Source organism: Lineus longissimus, chromosome 5, assembly GCF_910592395.1.
Source record: "Lineus longissimus chromosome 5, tnLinLong1.2, whole genome shotgun sequence".
NCBI lineage: Eukaryota > Metazoa > Nemertea > Pilidiophora > Heteronemertea > Lineidae > Lineus > Lineus longissimus.
In genome coordinates, this window is record NC_088312.1 from 23,305,792 (window position 1) to 23,322,932 (window position 17,141).

The following is a 17,141-nucleotide window of genomic DNA, read 5'->3' on the forward strand; positions in this document are numbered from 1 at the left end:
TCATTTTCATTTCTTTAGCGTTCGCGACACATCAATCACGATGGATCTTTAGCAGTCTATATTTTCAGGAACTGGACTAGGATTGTCCACTAACATTGGGGATCGGAGGTAATGTTAGAAAATATCTGCACAATTTTACAATATTTTACAATATTCTGAATCGGTGGTTCCGAGAAATTCCGTTTTGCATTAATTCACGCTTCTGTTTTTGAGCTATAACCGTTCGAGTACCAAAAAGCAGATTTTCACTTTTGACACGCACATATTTTAGTTTTGACACACAACAACCAACTTCGACGTTCTGTTTCCTACTTAAAAACAGTTATGGATGCATTTTGCATCCATAATTTATCATGTCAAAATGAACACCAATAGTTTGAAAATAATTTCCGAAAGGGACAAATCGTCACAAATTCTATGATTGCGCGTTATAGATTCTCTAACGGAGGATATCCACCACCATCTGTTGCTCCAGCTCTACTGATGTCCTTATGATAACAGTCATTTTAGCCAAGAATAATCATCCTGGACGTATCAACCGTTTCCTTTAGGATTACCTTTTTATTGAGAGTTATAGAATCTATAATGGCCATCATAGAATCTATGGGCCTTTTAAGATCTATGATAGAAGTCCTGATATAAAACGAGGTTTGTAATTATCATCATGGATTCCGACATATCAGGGTGCCCGGCAGGAATACTCGGAGAAAGTAGTTGGTGACCTTCTTGCATTTAAGCAAATCGCCCAGCTGGCTCACTTCACTCAATCTTACGGTGAAGATATTTTATATGTTACCATTAGCTGGCTGGATAAATGCCATGTTAATGTAGGTCATGCTAATTACTATTTCATGTCACAAAGGATATTAGGACTCATTTAGCAGGTGTATCAAAGAGGTTCTGCTGAACTAGAAAGCTGTATGGACGAACCATGGTGTATCGATACATGAAGCGTGTCCAACTGAGACGATCGTATTCATATCATCTTGATTTGGTTGGAGGGCTAAAGCTTAGAAGCTTAAAACGAACCTTCAAAGAGAGTCCAGCTTTATTTACTAGTGGCCTTAAAGTATGATGGTCTGCCAAGTAATCAGAGTTCGATTCATCTGATCGAGTCAGACATAACATCAGCACCATTAACGGAGGATTTAAATGATTGCATCGATAATATTGTTATTATCATTATCAAGAAAGAAACGGTGTTAAACTTGATAAAGATAACGCTGGTCGTCGGCGCGGGAGACTACGCTTTGCCCCAGCTGGTATGTGGTAATTCAAATTACTCTACAGCCTGATTGGTGACAAGCGGCAGTATCATCAAACTACGCCAACCAACCTCACCAGAGGCTACGTTTGATTACTGAATGACCCCTGGGACTGAGTCTGGTTTCCCGTTACGGCTATAAAATCCCCTAGCTGAATCAGGCCTATACTATATATTTTGGTTTTATCTATGAATTTCATCGGCCTTACCAATCTTCATAGAGTATTTGACCACCTGAGATTACAATCTACTAACGCCGCCATGCCAGATGACAAGAAGGAACCGCTTCCTGATGATGATGAGATGGATGAGGTGTCTGCCAAGGCGAGGCTCAAAGAGCTCATGGCCGACATCGACATGCACGGGGTGCCCCGTATACAGATGGACCTACACATTGCCAAGAAAGTCATCTGGATCACTGTCATGTTCACCCTTCTAGGTAAGTCTTCCTCCATCGTGTAGGTTGCCTGGATTGAGATAAAAGTAGATAGTTCCCATCCTCCCATGGCAGGTCTTTCATGTCGACCAGTTACATTCAATGTAATGTTACCATTTTCGTATGGGACACCAACACATCCCACGTTCTTCCCGCCTCTTAAATTTTCTACCAAGCTTTTATCTCATCAACTGCATTTACTAATAATGTTCACCCGCTCATCATTTCTCACTTTCTCCCCTTTTCAGGGGTCGCCGTCTGGCAGCTGTACACTGTGGTCGAGTATTTCACATCATGGCCGACCTCCACCACATTCGAATACGTCTACGCTCGGGAAAAGGAATTTCCCGCGGTGACCTTGTGTAACCTGAATCCTGTTCGTAACTCAAGAACGACCAGGTTGCCAGACGGTTCTGCGGCAAGGACATTTTTTGATGCTCAGAAAGCACAGGTATGCGGTAGACACAGGCGAATGTACCCATAGATGCCAGTGCTAGGAGGTCAGGAGGCAATAGTTTTCATTTCGATATAATGGAGAAAAGCCACATTATTGAGGCTGATGGCAAATGCATTCGGACAGCCAGGCTCAGTGCTTCGTACTGGCTTATCAACCTCTATTGCATTCACAATGAGACCTGGAGATGGTTGCGTGGTTACTCAGTTTTTAGATAATGAGGACTTGACCACCTCCTTTACAATAGCATCTTCAATATTCTGGTATCATCAAAAAGTCATTCAGACATCCAGAAGCCGGGTCCCCGCCTATGTCCAACGAGCATAGAACCATTTCTCTCCGATATGTGGGAAGGTAATAAACGGCATAAAGTAAGGCGTAGGTAAAATGGGGTGGGGGGAGCCATCCACTGGCCGTCGGCCATTTTTGTTTTCTTGGTTTTCAAGGTAATCATGCCATGTGACAGAAAATGACTGGCACGCGGAGATGTTGCAATGTATACTTTTCTACCACGCAACCAACATGGCGGACTGCCAGATGATTCGATAAATTCAGGATTCTCGAGTTTTTCATGTTTTGAAATGAGAATAGTGGCACCTAGTGGCTGCCTTGAAGGGGTGGTAGGATTCTCCAGATGACCCTTCTAACATTATCCCAACTTCCCTTCAGAACACCGGAAACGCTGGTCCACAACAAAGCGGGACTGGCACGTTCTCGTGGGACAACATTAACTTCTCAGACCAACGAACCGACTACGACGCCAAAGTTTTATTCTACCAGACATACATGGCCCTGTCTGATGAGGAAAAACAAAATGTTGGCTACGGTTTGAAAGAAATGATGCTGGACTGTGCGTTTAACGGAAAGACGTGTTCGCCCAGGTAAGTTTATTATTAATCGAATCATTCTTTAGTGCGTGTCACAACGATATCTGGTGCGGCACTCATCACCCTCGCATACCGGGCTCACAGATGCGATTTTAAGTACTTCTCTGTTACAACAACGATATCCAGCTCGGCGCCATCCGTCCACGGTTTGGTGCTCGATCATTCCTCTTTATACTATACATTGCTTTGGTTTCAGGAATTTCACCAGGACGGTCCATGCGCAGTTTGGAAACTGTTTTACCTTTAATACGCCAGATGACAATGGTGATGTAGCAAGTGTAAGCGCCTCTGGTCCTATTCATGGTAAGGAAGAACTAATCGCTGTCTCTCTGAAATGTCACCGGCGGGTCACTGCTTCAGGCCTAAGTGGCGCGTTGCAGTCAAACATATAGATAGTGTAGGAAGCTCGCAATGTCAACGTGGTTCGGTCAAGAAAACACAGAAAGGCCATTTTAATCAGCATTTATTTCAATCATCTCGCTTCCAGGTTTGAGTTTGACTATGCTTATCGACCAGACGGATTACTTCCCAACCATTTCTGAAGCAGCTGGGCTGAAAGTGCTCGTACACAACCAGAAAAAGTTTCCCTTTCCCGAGGACGCTGGTATGCTGGTGTCGCCGGGCACGGACACCCAGATTGGGGTCAGACAGGTAAGTTACTCGGCGATAGTGCAATCGGTACGCTTTATAATTTACGTTTCGAATAGCACTTTTATAGATCTGTTCGTCTACGTCATTTGTTGCAACGCCATCTTGCAACGCCATCATTTTGATTGTCATTGGCATTGTTTGTGCCAAATGGTCTCGCACTTTTGTTTTCATTTAGGTTGTTGTCCTGCGAGAAGTATGGCCATATGGCAATTGCGTAAACGTTACTGATGAGGAAGCCAAAAAGAAAGATGCCTACACGGAATTGCTGACAGGAGTAAACTACACGGCTGAGGTACGCATTCCCTAACAAACCAAGAGCCCTTTTATCAATGTTTATCTTTTAGACAGCGAATATGTTGACTCCTCCCGTAAAGGAGACAATGTTTTATAATATCAACCCCAGTGATTATACAGAGTCTCTTATCATTATCTCTAATAGACCCCTTTAGTCAAGAAATGGTGCTTCTAGCTAGGATTCTGTCAAGAGTTTCAAGAATTTACCGTGATTAAGCTGAGGTTTTACCGAGATTCTTGGTTAAAATGGCCATATCTTGGCTAACGGAGCTTGGTTATATTTTTGAGCCAATGTACTGTAATTTGAAGCATCTTTTTAGTAGTAACTGTAATTTACAGAGGTGATCAACCTCGGGAGAGATGACATTTATAGGATATTCTACATCGAACCTAGGAAGACCTTCCTACGAATGAGCTGTTGTTTCTCCAGGTTTTAACCTTATCGTACTTTTTCAGGGTTGTGAGAATACGTGTTTCCAGAAGAAAGTCGTCGAGGAATGTAACTGCAAACATGCGTTCTACGTATACACCGGGTCAGCATTTGATGGTACGGACGTCCCGACAGCAGACTTTTGTAAACTTAACGAGAGAGTAACAAGTGAGTAGCAGAACCCATATAATCTATGAACACATTAAAAAATCTACTATAAAAACCATGGTAGATTTGACACGAGTCTGCAAAGCTCCACGAACCGCAATCATATCTTAACACAAATGCATTCCATCGCGTAGCTCTTGCAACCCCCGACAGACTGGAGACATATTACGTCTTTTACAGGACGTACCCACCAGTACATGACCTATACCTGGGACCAGTACATACACATCATAATGCAATCGTCGTAATGCACTGAAATGTATTGAACTGAAATTGTCAAACGGTTTATTTCTCACAGGGATTTGCATCGGACAGCTCGAAAGAAAACTCCATAATGGTTCCCTGACGTGTAACAAAGATTGTCCACCAAGTTGCATGTGAGTATGAATTGGAATTGTGTTCTCGGTAAAGTACCGAAAACGCAATTTCTTGGTCGAGGCGTCTGGGCAAGCATATGAAATATCTCGCAGCTGACAATCGGAGTTAAGATCGTGTTTTTGGTGTCTAAATGAGCGCTCAGATGAGGTCCCACAGCACTGCTAAAGTAAGGACAGCACCTATACGTCTCGTGGATGAGGGAGCTGGTGACCAATAACAGAGGCCCTTGCAATTGCTCCGTTACAACGTTATCGGCAGGTGAAGATTCTGCAACAGACGTCGAAAAACTTAAAAAGATCCTTTTTCGCATATTTTGGTTGACTGAAGGTAACTTGACCTTTTCGACCAAACGCCCATGAAAACTTTGTTTGCTGATATGTTTTCCAGTGATTACTCTTACCCATCAACAGTGGCGTCATCAACATGGCCAGCACATAAAAAAGAGGTTAGTTTTGCCATCATTTAACTACTAAACTATTTATTAGCATCACGGAGCTAACCATGTAGTACAAGCTCATTTAAGCCCACAGGATACGTTTTATTCAACGGAAAAGATACTTGACAACTTGGGGCAAATAGTAACGCAAGCATCAACTTATTTGAGATATGTTAAGACTTCAGAAACGACCGTAGTCACGTTTGATGTCGATGACATTTGTACATATACTTCTCGGGAATGCGGCACCACAGCGATTAGGGGTCGTAATCTAGAGGTCGTTCGTTCGACCCCTTTCCGAGCCACTTCGTCCTTCGCCAGTTCGAAAGTTGAATTTGAAGTTCGAGTTCAAAGTTTCAGTGAGCGCGTTGTAGCTGCTCCTAAACATTCCCCGGGTGCTATGGAATGACAAAAGGGTTCGAGTAAAGACTTGTCGAAGGAAAAGGTAGAAATCGATCATTAAATTTACCTCCGTCAACTTCTTCTTTTGTTGTTATAGAAAGATGTGATAAATATGTTGTCGACTACTAATCCGGCTCTGCAGCAACTGATTGAAGCACAATCTACTATAGAAGAAAAGCGGCTTTACATGAGGTATCTAGTCATGTCAGCATGTCTAACTTTTACGGGGGATTCGAGTCATTTAGATCAGACTGTTGTTGACCACTTCGTACTGTAATCTTCAAAATCTCTCGAAAAAAGCCGTCTTGAAAATTTAGGCATAAAAAGGCAAGAAATACGTTGTCAAGAAGAAACATGGGCAGGGACGTGGCATTTTCTTCTGTAGACGACTAACGGCGAACTCGTTGACTATTTATTCCATAAATGCATACTTCTTTCAGCGAGGAAATTTTAAAAGTGAGTGTTTTCTACGAAGATATGAAGTACCAGTATGTCGTCACAGCGCGCGCCTATACAGTAAGTATGTCAGTAATCAGAGATGGCCAGGTATATGTAGTTAAAAAGAACCTCTCCCGCTTACAACACGCACAACAAACTTTAAAATAAGAGGTCGGTTTGTATTATGGCTTGGGAACTCGAGTAAAGGACCATTCGCGGATGTCTAAGTCACTGGTGCTTATACAGTATATCTCAAAGATTGACCAGACGAATTGGAACATGTTCAATATATCACTAAGAGATTCTGAAATAATCACAGTCATCATGAACCTGCAAGGGGAAAGCATGCATACACAAGAAGATCTGATCACTACACAAAATTCGGAAATGTATGTATGTGCATATATTTTTTTAAAAGCCACTTAATGACCAGTCTTTCACTATCAAGATATTCAATTATTTTACAGGTCGCGGAAATGGCATCGGATCTCGGCGGAACAGTTGAGCTCTATCTCGGCCTCTCGATCGTCACCTTGGTGGAAATGATCGAGTTCTTCATGGATCTTTGCTTCATCTGCTCACAGAAACGCAAAATAAAGAAGACGATGAAAAACAAAACCGCCCCAGCGAAGGCATAAGATGGCGTCATGACGTATTGGTTTATCTCCAAATATTTCCGTTTCCTAATTGTGTTTGAGACAGTATAAGTTCGTCTGCAGACAAAAAGGCAAATGATCAAGATAAGATCCAGTTATAAGAATGTGCACTGTAAAAATACTCGAAACGTTGTAAATAGTTGTCGCACTTGCAAAAGGCAAACAAACCTGTGTATATACAAAGTCTGAAAAGCGTCACCAAAGATTAGTGTGCACTTTTCAATTACAAGTGTAGTTTTATTGTTCTTCCTGGTTATCCATCTCGTCAGTTATACATGTTTGTGATTACGTAGTTCGTGGACATCCTTCCACGCCATAGCTATTTGCATCAGAGATACGAAGGATTTAATGATCAGCGTTTTCCGTATAGTTTTTAGGACATACTATTTTGTATATACTGTGTTTCCATTTAGCCGGTTTTGACAATCAGAAAACTAACAAAACCCGTTTTTACTTATTCGTTTGTTTTATTTTATTTCGACATGTATGTGTATATCAAATGTAAAATGCACTCATAAAACTGTTCATGGGTTCTAGATTAACTGTACAAAGAACGAAGAATAAAAGAATCACAAATTTTAAACTGTTTCTAGAAACTAGTGAGTTAACTCTCTTCTTACTTCATATATGCATGCTTGGTTTTCAGGTGACTTCCAAATCTAAAACAATATTTGTAGCTTGAAAGATAGAAGTCTAGCAGGCTCCAAGGCACGAGGGCCAAGACTCGTTCCACCAAAAGCGCAAGTAGCTGACCTTCACAGGCCCGTGTGGGAGGGTGGATTTGTTGAAATACCGTGTCTAATGTGCACGTCTATGCAACTTGATGAAAATGTACTGAATACATTCATATTAGTCTTTATTTATCTAATTCTTGGTAGGACACAAGTGCAATTACAAATGTACCACAGGACCTGGTAGGCCAGTGTGTTGTTGCACCTAGAAAAACATGTTTGTTTATAATGGTAGCTCTTCTATCACCCCACATCATCATGTATACGTTGCCTCCCCCCCCCCTCCAAAACACACACTTTGGAATCAAACATCGATAATATACCAGTATATGCCTGTTGAAGTTGATGAAAGTCAATATGGTCCCATACCAGCTAAAATACAGTTAAAAACAATAAAAACGTCTGTCAAAGAAACGAAACAATTCATATGTACAGCACATGTTATAAAAATAGACCGATAGAGGGTAAGTCATTGATATGGCACATTTAAAATTACATGTAAATTGCAGAAAATCTCTTTCTCTTTGCCAGAATGCAACCAGTACAGCCCTTCGCCGTTCTTCGTGCGAGGCCTGTCAATTTGATACAGTGACGAAATTGTTGTTGACTAAACCATGGCATGTCAGTCTACAAGACGGTGTTTTGCTCCTCTACTTCAACATTACTTGACATCTTTCTCGTAGGTACGAACGGCTCCAACAGGAAAAACTGGAAAAAAACACAAAATATAATCAGCATAATTGTTGATCAGAAAAACTTGTTTAACGTCAAATATCTTATATTTCCAAGACGCATACGTCATGTCAGTTTATAACCAATACGAAGCGTTCAACGAGTTCTTATTTGCGCTGTCTGAACGCTACTTGGAGGATTGGCTCGGACAGTCCATCAGTTGAGTAAAAGTTTCTCTGTGCTGATCTTGCGTTACATTTAAACTGGACATTTCCTTACCTTATCTGAGGGGAGTATGCTCATCTCCTTGGCGGGAAGAGTGATAACAAAACGTTTAAATGCGTTTGGCTGACTTGGATACAGCAGCCGGTAGAGCCCAATGAGGATAATGCCAAATTTACGAATGGCATATAGCCACAACTCTTCGAAGGTACAACCATTCTGAAACAATCAATATCTTTTATTGACTCAGAAACTAACGTAAAAAACGAGGTCGACGCCAGTTTAAGCCGATTTAGACGGATATTCTACCACATAGAGATTGTAAAGTGTCTGTAGTGAAAGCCATCCAAGCTTGACTGGACTCGTTGTAGTTACCGATTGTCTCTTGACTACCATAGTTGCAGAACGCACCGTGACATATATACAGGTTTCACTGTATAGTGAGCTAGTTTACTTTGAAAAGAACCACCTCTAAAAGACTCTACCTGGAATTGCACAAAGCGTTCGTCTTCAAAGTCCACTTGAGACACGCGCGTTCTGTTTCGACCTTGGGGGTTGACTCTGTCGCCGGCGATGAGGCCGAAGCCCTCAGCGTAGATCTGCTCCACTTGGGTCGTCACGCCACCAGTCACGAGCGCGCGGATGAAGGCGAGAGCATTCTGGTTGTGGTAGGTCTGTAATTACATTGTACATATCGATTACGACACTGTCTTCAAGTTAATTACTATCAACTGCATTAAGAGTGCCCACCTGCTCCGATTCTGAGAGTTAAAGACTAATGAGTTATTCATTCTTCGCATTACTTTATCAAATTGTAAGGGATATTCGTACCGTGCTGGTAAGGGAAGACAGGAGGTTACAACGTCATGTATTCATGAAGCAAATAAGAGAAGTAAAGCCAGATACCGTAACTGTGCTTATGAAGTCATGACAGTGATATCTACATCAAATACTGTGTTACTGTTGCAATATGAGAGAACAACATTCTGACGAGTAATGTTGAAGGAACTGGCTCCCTATAATTATAAAAAGTCCCTACTGTGCTCATGAGGGAGTCTAGGAGTGTGCTGGTGAAGACCTTCCCACAGGCGTACGGCTGAGCCATGAAGATTTCGACATCGTCTGTATCGTCGTCTTGTTCAAGATATTGTACATTGTAGTCATTGGCTGAAGAGAAAGGACAATAATCAAGATGCTGGAGTTTTCAGACGCCATTTTTTAAAAGGAAAAAGAGACAATAATGTTGATGGAAAATTAGCGTGATCGTATTCGCCAACTGAAATGCGAGTGAACTATAGGTTATGGAATCACGGGTCATCGTCGTAGCCGACGTGATATCTCATGCTTACCTAGTTCCGTGATGGTAAGAATGCGCTCTCCCGGTGCATCATCAACACCATGCACTGATCGACCGGCTGAAAGAAGATGCAAGTACTCTTCATTAAGGGAATATATGCTTGGCTCAAGGTGAAATAAAACTCAAAGAAAATGGAATGTCCACAGGTAAACGCCTTCACTTACTCTGGATGTATGTCCATACGTCAAAGTCTGTTACGATTTTAGATCTTCGAGAATCCTACATCGTCTCCGTTTTGGGCACCAATAATATTCAACTTACCCATGATATCTTTAGGCATTGTTTTAATGTTCAGTGTACAAAGAATCGCTTCCTTGTCAGCCAAGCTCATCTCGGTCATATTCTTGCGGGCAGTGAGCACGACACACATGGAGCACTCGAAGATGTTCGCGGCGCGGAGGTAGGCCCTGCTGAGTGGGGATCCCTGGCTGTTCCCAATGTGGATGGTCTTGGTCAAGCTTGGCACATAGTTAGTCTAAAAAAATGATAAAACCTTTTAGTAAGCTTTTCTAAGTAACATTAGCATGTTATCAACCACCTTCATGTTACCCTGACGGACGTACGAAATAAAACCATCATTTCCAGTGGCATGTTACAGTTTTCTAATTCTGATTCTTACCGAGTGTATTTCGGCCCTTCTTGCTGACGGTATCACAGTAAGGTATGACGGTATTTGTGTTAGACAAACACAAAATTGAGGCTGTGAAAGATTTTGATATTTGCCTGTGTGTAACCCAGGTGCTCATTAATGAGGATGTCCTTCGGTCTGTGGTTACTTACCGAGAGTATATAGACTTGAGGGAAGTTCATGATGTTGGTCCATTCTCTCTTGAGGTAGTCCAAGTTGCCGATGATGAGGATTGGCTTGATGTCAATGGCTCTGAGGTTGCTAGCTCTGAGGGGCATGATGAAGCTACACAGGCCAATCAGCGGCGAATCGGACTCGGCGAATAAACACAGGACCACGTGGTTGCTGAAATGCTTGCTGGCGGCCTGCTGATACGTCTGCAAAGGTGCGAGCATTGGTGTTATAATGGTGACACTCGTGATTAAGACATGAAGAAATTTATAATGATACAAAACTATTTGGACCAAGTAATAGCGTATAGCTTATCTATACGTTTCTAGACCCCCAGCAAAGCCCACGAACACGGTATCAATGGTTACCTCTACATGTTTATACAAATCAACGCCAATTAAAGCATTGGCGGCATCTAAAACCAAGGCTTCCCCATTGTGTATTAAGTCAATGATAATCTGCCTGTAGTGTAAAACTAGCTCCTTCGATCCTCATCCCAGTCTTGTCAAGAGTATGCGTCATATCCATTCTCACCATAACCACATCATCCATGTCATGGTCCTGACACCAATAGAACAGACCAGTTGTATCGAGTTTGTCGTCATTGATCGAGTCATTGGAGGCGGTCAGTGCTCTCTCGTTCGCCTCTCCCAGCCCGCTGAAACAAAGTCAACCCAAAGTTAAAGTAGGGTCAGCTGACTTGCTTGATGTATCACGTTTGATTGATACCATTTACAAGGTGACAAAACTATTTACCTTCCACGACTCAACGGACCTAAATCAGTGAAACCCTCTGATGAACAACTCCAATACTTCTGTTAGCTACACGTACAGTCATGGCCTCGGAGGGCAATAATGTGTACCGTCAGCTGTTTTCTACATTCTAGGGGCGGTCGTTTTACCATTATACCTTATACTATACTATCAAGATTCGATTGTGGTATTCAACAACAACTACAAACTTCTCAAACATTTAAAGTGATGCTGAACATAAACCAGCCTATGGACCAGGTTGATGCAGGCAGGTGATGAGACAATACTACTATAGATAAAACACGCCAGAACACATGTAACAAAAGATCCCATGAGAAACAAAAGGTTGTAAGTGACATCAGGAACAGGACGTCGTCTCACATGTCTAAGTGTACAAATACATGTACTTGACATGGGGTGAATTTTGAGACAACTTTGGATAGATTCTTCATTTGGCAACGAAAAATATAGAGGATGTCACTAAGATCTTTGTTACTAAAAACGAGACACAATTCTTAACATAAAAGTAAAAAATGATGCTAAAAAAATACCATGCACACCAAAAGTAATATCAGCTAAAAAAAAAAGGTACCATTCAGATAGCTTGAGTGCTTCGATCTGTTTTCACCGATTAAAACAGAGTGTTTCCTGTCAAAACTAATCACATCGGAATCTTAAAAACTACGAACATCAACAACCATGCAAAGAATAAAGCAGTGAGTACTCTTACCTCTTTCTATCCGAAAGCCCTGAAGTCCGTGATTTCGTGATATTAGAAATGTCATGGTTAATGTTACCGACGGCATTACATTGTACAATATATAGATCAAAGCAATGTGGACTGTCGTATCGTTCAGATGAAGCTACATTATATTTCTCTCGTCCTCAATATCAACATCAAAGACCAAAGTTTTCCAAGACCGGTGCACTTATAGCAATTCAGTACTATTGCATACCTGGGAAGTGACTAGACAATCATGTGAACAGTCACCATGAAATCGCATCTGATTGTGTTGATGCTGCACGACAGAATTCAATGATTTGCTAGGTCTGAATAGATTAATAGTTACTTACGGCATGAAACTTTCGTTTGTGTTCTTGTTCAGGTCACCCATGTGAACCTCGCTGAAAAGGTAACGACGAATGCTTCGTTATTGGTACAAACCTTCGAAAAGAAGGGTAAGCTTTTGCAATTTTTAAGGAGAAAAAACTCTTGGAATTTGTTCCAAAGTGGTAAGTTACGTTCAAAAGTGTGATTTTTCACATTTGGCCAAAGTCTTTTCATTACACTCAAGTCAACTTATGGAAGAAACATCCTAAATGACTTCATGGCGTTCCGAATTGCTTTCTTCAAGATAATTGCTTACGTGTCGTCATTGATATCATAGAAGACATTCGATTGGACACCCTTGCCCTTCTCGACATCGTACAGAAGACCCGATGTGCGTAACTGCTCGGATTTATTCTTGGGTTCATCTGAAGAACAAGAATATAGTTTGAATTTATCAGAGATATTTGCTCGTCGGTGATGCCTTCTTCAGCAGGATCATATGCTGCTACGGGAGGTGTAAGTATAGGCGCCAAGTGACCCAGATTTTGCCTTTGGAAATGTGAAACAAAGGAAGGTGTTCGTTTATCATCATTCCATATCGTGACTGAATCATGTCTCAAAATGTCAACAAATAAAACTTTTTCCAACGACTCTCAGAACCACCCTCGATAGTCATTGAAGATTTTGTAACTAAACATGATGGATGCTACTCACTGTAACGAGCGTTACACTAAATCTTGATCGTGAACAGAGAAACATGGCTGACTCACCGAATTGTTCTTAGCCAGATTTTGCTTAGTGAAAGAAACTTGTAGGAGTACTCACGCATGCCTGTTTTAACGCATTTACAAGGTCTGAACTTGATTTTCGCAGTATCCTTGTGACATCTCGTGCAGTAAAAGCGGACTCTGAAAAATAATAATATCTCGGTATAGTGTTACTACTCACCATTCACCCAGTGTCGCAATACGAATTGTAAATCCATCAGCTTACGCTCCAGCGGAACACAATGGATTCGGGACATGCTTACTCCGGTTACAGGGTTGTTCGATCAGCCTGTCGTCCCTATTTTCCGTATAATGAGCATATCCCAATCCATTGTCGCCGCTGAAGCCAAACCGAATGGATAGATTTGATACGATGCGTGCCCTGTCGCGTAAAATCACCATACTGGTGTACCGAGTGGGGGGCGTTAACCGGATGCAACAGCCTTCAACTATTGAATGGATTGCGTATCTCACCTTCTGACCTCCGTCTCGTCCTGGGCCACAAAGAAACCATCGGTATCCTGATCGATGAAGTATTCATTAGTCGGGTTGATCACCACGCTGCGGTTACCAAACTCATCTGGGGGCACGTCTATGGCCATCAGGAGCAGGTCCAGGGAGCGGTAGCAAAGCCTGGAAACAGTCGAATTGGTTCAAATGTTAGTACTCGTGGCTCATGGTACTTTGTACATGGCAAGACGATCACATAAACCACTGCACAAAGAGAGAGTCAAGACTTGGAGACAAACTTATGAAAGGTTGGTCTCCTTGTCTCCTTTCACAAAAGTTCTCTCGACAAATCGCGAAACCGTATACGTGTACCATTGATGACAATACACCTAATGGTATCACTTGAAATATCTCCTTAGTCTGCATCACTAACAGTTCTTTGTTTTTCTGCATTGAAGGACAATTGTAGATGAACGGATTCTGTTGTACGATTTTCATTGGAGGTTTCTGGTCACTTTATCAATGCACCCTAACCCAATATCTAATAATGGCGAAAGAAGCTTTCCAGAAAGACTCATGTAATCTTGTCAGGTACAACGGGCGCTGCACATAGATTTCATTTCATTCCATTCGATCGACTTACTCGGCAGCCTGTTTGAATGTCAACCCATGGAATGACTGTGAGAAACGACTGGTGTACATCTCGAATGCTGCACTTCTCTTGTAGTGCTCCTGCCACGTCAACGTCCTCTTGTGGCGCTAAATCCATAGGAAACAGGAGATTTTAGACATTGCACTAAAATAGTGATAGGCATGTTTAGTCATGAGCATGAACTACCACCCCGGCCTAAAAATCTCTGTGCAAATCTGCAGATGAGCTTTTATCAGCAGCTAACGAGTCAAATACATTATTTCATCAAAGTATAGTGATGAGATATTCATACCGCAGAGGCCATAAGTCTTGGTGACAGATTACATCAAAGACCTGATGCTGGCACCTAGGACTTCTGCATTTCTGGTCCGCCCGCGGTCTACCAGTCAACGGCGATTCTCATAAATCAGTGAGGTATTCATAAGATTCTCATTCTCAAAAGTCTCAGAGAATGGCTGTCATAAATTGAAAATATCTTGAAACACGTTAACAGGTCATTCGTCAAGGCATGTAGTATTTCAGGGGAGCAAATGAGAATAAAATCAGATGTGTTGCATAATCATACTGGGTGAAGTGCATATTGTAAGGTCAGACCTAGTACCATGCACCATGCACTGAAAACACCAAATTCAATCGTCTCCTTTGTGTAGTAAAGTGTACCCCTGGGTGCCGTGATTATGAGTGCTGAACTAGCATAATAACGATGTCAGGTATTCATCTCGACAATATTACATTGACACTGTGACCATAGTGACGGAGTTAATTTGTGCACTCTCAAACAGTGCAGGAAGCAGACATCAGTCATTCGCTGGGCAAATCAGAAAAACTGGACCCTCTCAATATACGAGCCCTTCGGTCTGGACTGACCCAGCCCATCCACTACTTGTGACCCTAACTCCCATCACATCACCTACAAATTAATATTCTGTGTCAAGTGGTTCGACTATGGCTATCCTATGGTGCCCTTCTAGTGTGATTCCTTTGCTATACCTTAGGTAACAAACAATGTTTCTTCGACGATTTCATGTCAACCTATGACAGAAAAATAGATTTACTATAAAATAAAGATAGTTTCTAAATTCATCTGCACACGCTGCAAAGTCATGATAAAGTCCAAAGAGTTTAAGAATGCCACTGACGGGTTCTGGTGAAGGACATGATAGAATAGCCACCTGAGAGGCAACCAAATTCGATTATATAACAGTGAACCCCGGTAACAAGACCACTCATGGCACTGTGGTTGAATGGTCGCGTTAGTGAAGTTGAAAATCCGGGGACAAAATGCGTGATTAAGTTTTCCCACAAAATTGTTGAACTTTTTCATATGTTCAACATTCTGAAAAATTTTCAAAGCCAAATATTTTTTGGGACTGATGATGTTCCTTCATTTTGAGCAGAAAAAAACAAGTGAACAAAATATTTGGACTAAGAGGTTTTTTTCATCCTTCAGAGTTGAATTACGTGTATTTCATATGTTCAAAATTCTGAAAAATTGGTCGCATTACCGGGGCGGTCGCCGACCGGGGGTGCCACTGTTCATGTTATTGTTAAGCAATAGCTAAACTAAACCTCCGTGATATTGATGAAGGTAGGGTTTTGGTTAATGAAATATATTTTGGGGTCAAGAAAGGTACGGGAAAGGTAGGGGGAATGTAAATCATAGGAAGTTTTTATATTGACATAACATGTTATGAGTTACAAAGATTGATAGCTGTGAGATTCATGTACCATCTAGAAACTCAAAATGTTTGTTGAAGTAAATATCGTTAAGCAGTCATGCTCCTTGTTTTAACCGCTATCCGTTATGGAACAAAAACAAAAAAGACACAGAACAAAGCAGTTTAAACACAATGTGTGAACGTGTTTCACATTGAACTTATTACCTCAGTGTCTTCTTTTAACTGGAACTAGAAGGACAGTTTTCATGAAGGTATGTACAAAAGGTTTATGAGAACTGATGGCGTGGCAACTCAAATGTCTTTGCTGAAATAGAATAGGTATGGCGTCGACGAGGAAAGACCTTGCAGTTGTTTGATGATAAGCCCGATGCACCAGGGACACAGGTCTGTACCTAATGAATAAGGAAAGGAAGATAATTGAAAAACGACATGGAAGTCTGAACTGAGAGATAAGCCAGTGAACGACATCTTGGGTACCCCTGACCTTTCTCCGAGAAGGCCTGGTTGCGGATGAAGCAAATCGTTTTCGGTAATCTGGCTAGAAAGGGAATGGAATGGAACTCTTTGACATTAGAAAGTTCAATTGGTTCACTGGATTCGAATTTACTTAATACTGTCATCAGTGTCGCCATTGTCTACAATGGCTTCTCCGGGACTGATGTTGTTCTCGTACGATCTCGCATCTTCTCGTGGGAAGAATGATGGCGTTGTCTTCACAGCCCGGTCCCACCGGAAGTTGCAAGATTGGGCGAGAACAACGTCAGTCCTGAAGAAGGCAATGTGGACAACGGTGAAACTCTAGACATCGTTAAGCCCTGGACATCTCAAGTAAATTGGAACCAAGGAAATACACTGAACATTCAAAGGCAAGAGATAACTGGCTGGACGTCTGCAAGCATCCAGTCACCAGTATTGAGTAAATCTACTCACAAATAATAATTGTTTGGCGTTTGGCCTTTTCATCTTGAACGGAAAAAGAGGAGAAAGCAAAACTATTAATCTAAACACTTGTTACAAGAGAATTATTTTGTATCAACCTAGCTGACCTAGTATATAAGGAATGTGGAGCTCAATTAGCTGTTGTTTAATTATGAGCACTTTCTCTTCCATTACT

General features: G+C 41.6%; 2 protein-coding genes across 9 annotated transcripts in view; one reads left to right on the forward strand and one right to left on the reverse strand.

Annotated features, from left to right (window-relative positions):
* On the forward strand, nt 1-7,490 carry LOC135487442 (amiloride-sensitive sodium channel subunit gamma-like). The gene is made up of 13 exons (XM_064771088.1): nt 1-108; nt 1,486-1,703; nt 1,949-2,151; nt 2,824-3,035; nt 3,238-3,344; nt 3,529-3,692; nt 3,868-3,984; nt 4,443-4,584; nt 4,883-4,961; nt 5,350-5,407; nt 5,898-5,992; nt 6,241-6,316; nt 6,706-7,490. Exons 2-13 carry the CDS (start codon nt 1,526-1,528, stop codon nt 6,874-6,876), a joined length of 1,602 nt encoding a protein of 533 aa, XP_064627158.1. The 5' UTR covers nt 1-108; nt 1,486-1,525; the 3' UTR covers nt 6,877-7,490.
* Nucleotides 7,342-17,141, reverse strand: part of LOC135487440 (calcium-activated potassium channel slowpoke-like) — a 26,185-nt gene continuing 16,385 nt past the window's right edge. For 4 of the 8 annotated variants that reach the window (XM_064771081.1, XM_064771080.1, XM_064771082.1 and 1 more), the window contains 14 exons: nt 15,339-15,380; nt 14,340-14,455; nt 13,721-13,879; nt 13,305-13,387; nt 12,796-12,904; nt 12,503-12,553; nt 11,210-11,333; nt 10,657-10,881; nt 10,138-10,351; nt 9,869-9,934; nt 9,559-9,686; nt 9,005-9,193; nt 8,577-8,738; nt 7,342-8,333 (listed from right to left, as the gene is read on the reverse strand). In XM_064771081.1, coding sequence (XP_064627151.1) covers nt 8,253-8,333; nt 8,577-8,738; nt 9,005-9,193; nt 9,559-9,686; nt 9,869-9,934; nt 10,138-10,351; nt 10,657-10,881; nt 11,210-11,333; nt 12,503-12,553; nt 12,796-12,904; nt 13,305-13,387; nt 13,721-13,879; nt 14,340-14,455; nt 15,339-15,380 — 1,749 coding nt within the window. In that variant the 3' untranslated portion in view covers nt 7,342-8,252. Of the gene's footprint in view, nt 8,334-8,576; nt 8,739-9,004; nt 9,194-9,558; nt 9,687-9,868; nt 9,935-10,137; nt 10,352-10,656; nt 10,882-11,209; nt 11,334-12,502; nt 12,554-12,795; nt 12,905-13,304; nt 13,388-13,720; nt 13,880-14,339; nt 14,456-15,338; nt 15,381-16,231; nt 16,256-16,957; nt 16,991-17,141 lie in introns of all 8 variants that reach the window. The other 4 variants (XM_064771086.1, XM_064771085.1, XM_064771084.1 and 1 more) reach the window with 3 other exon arrangements.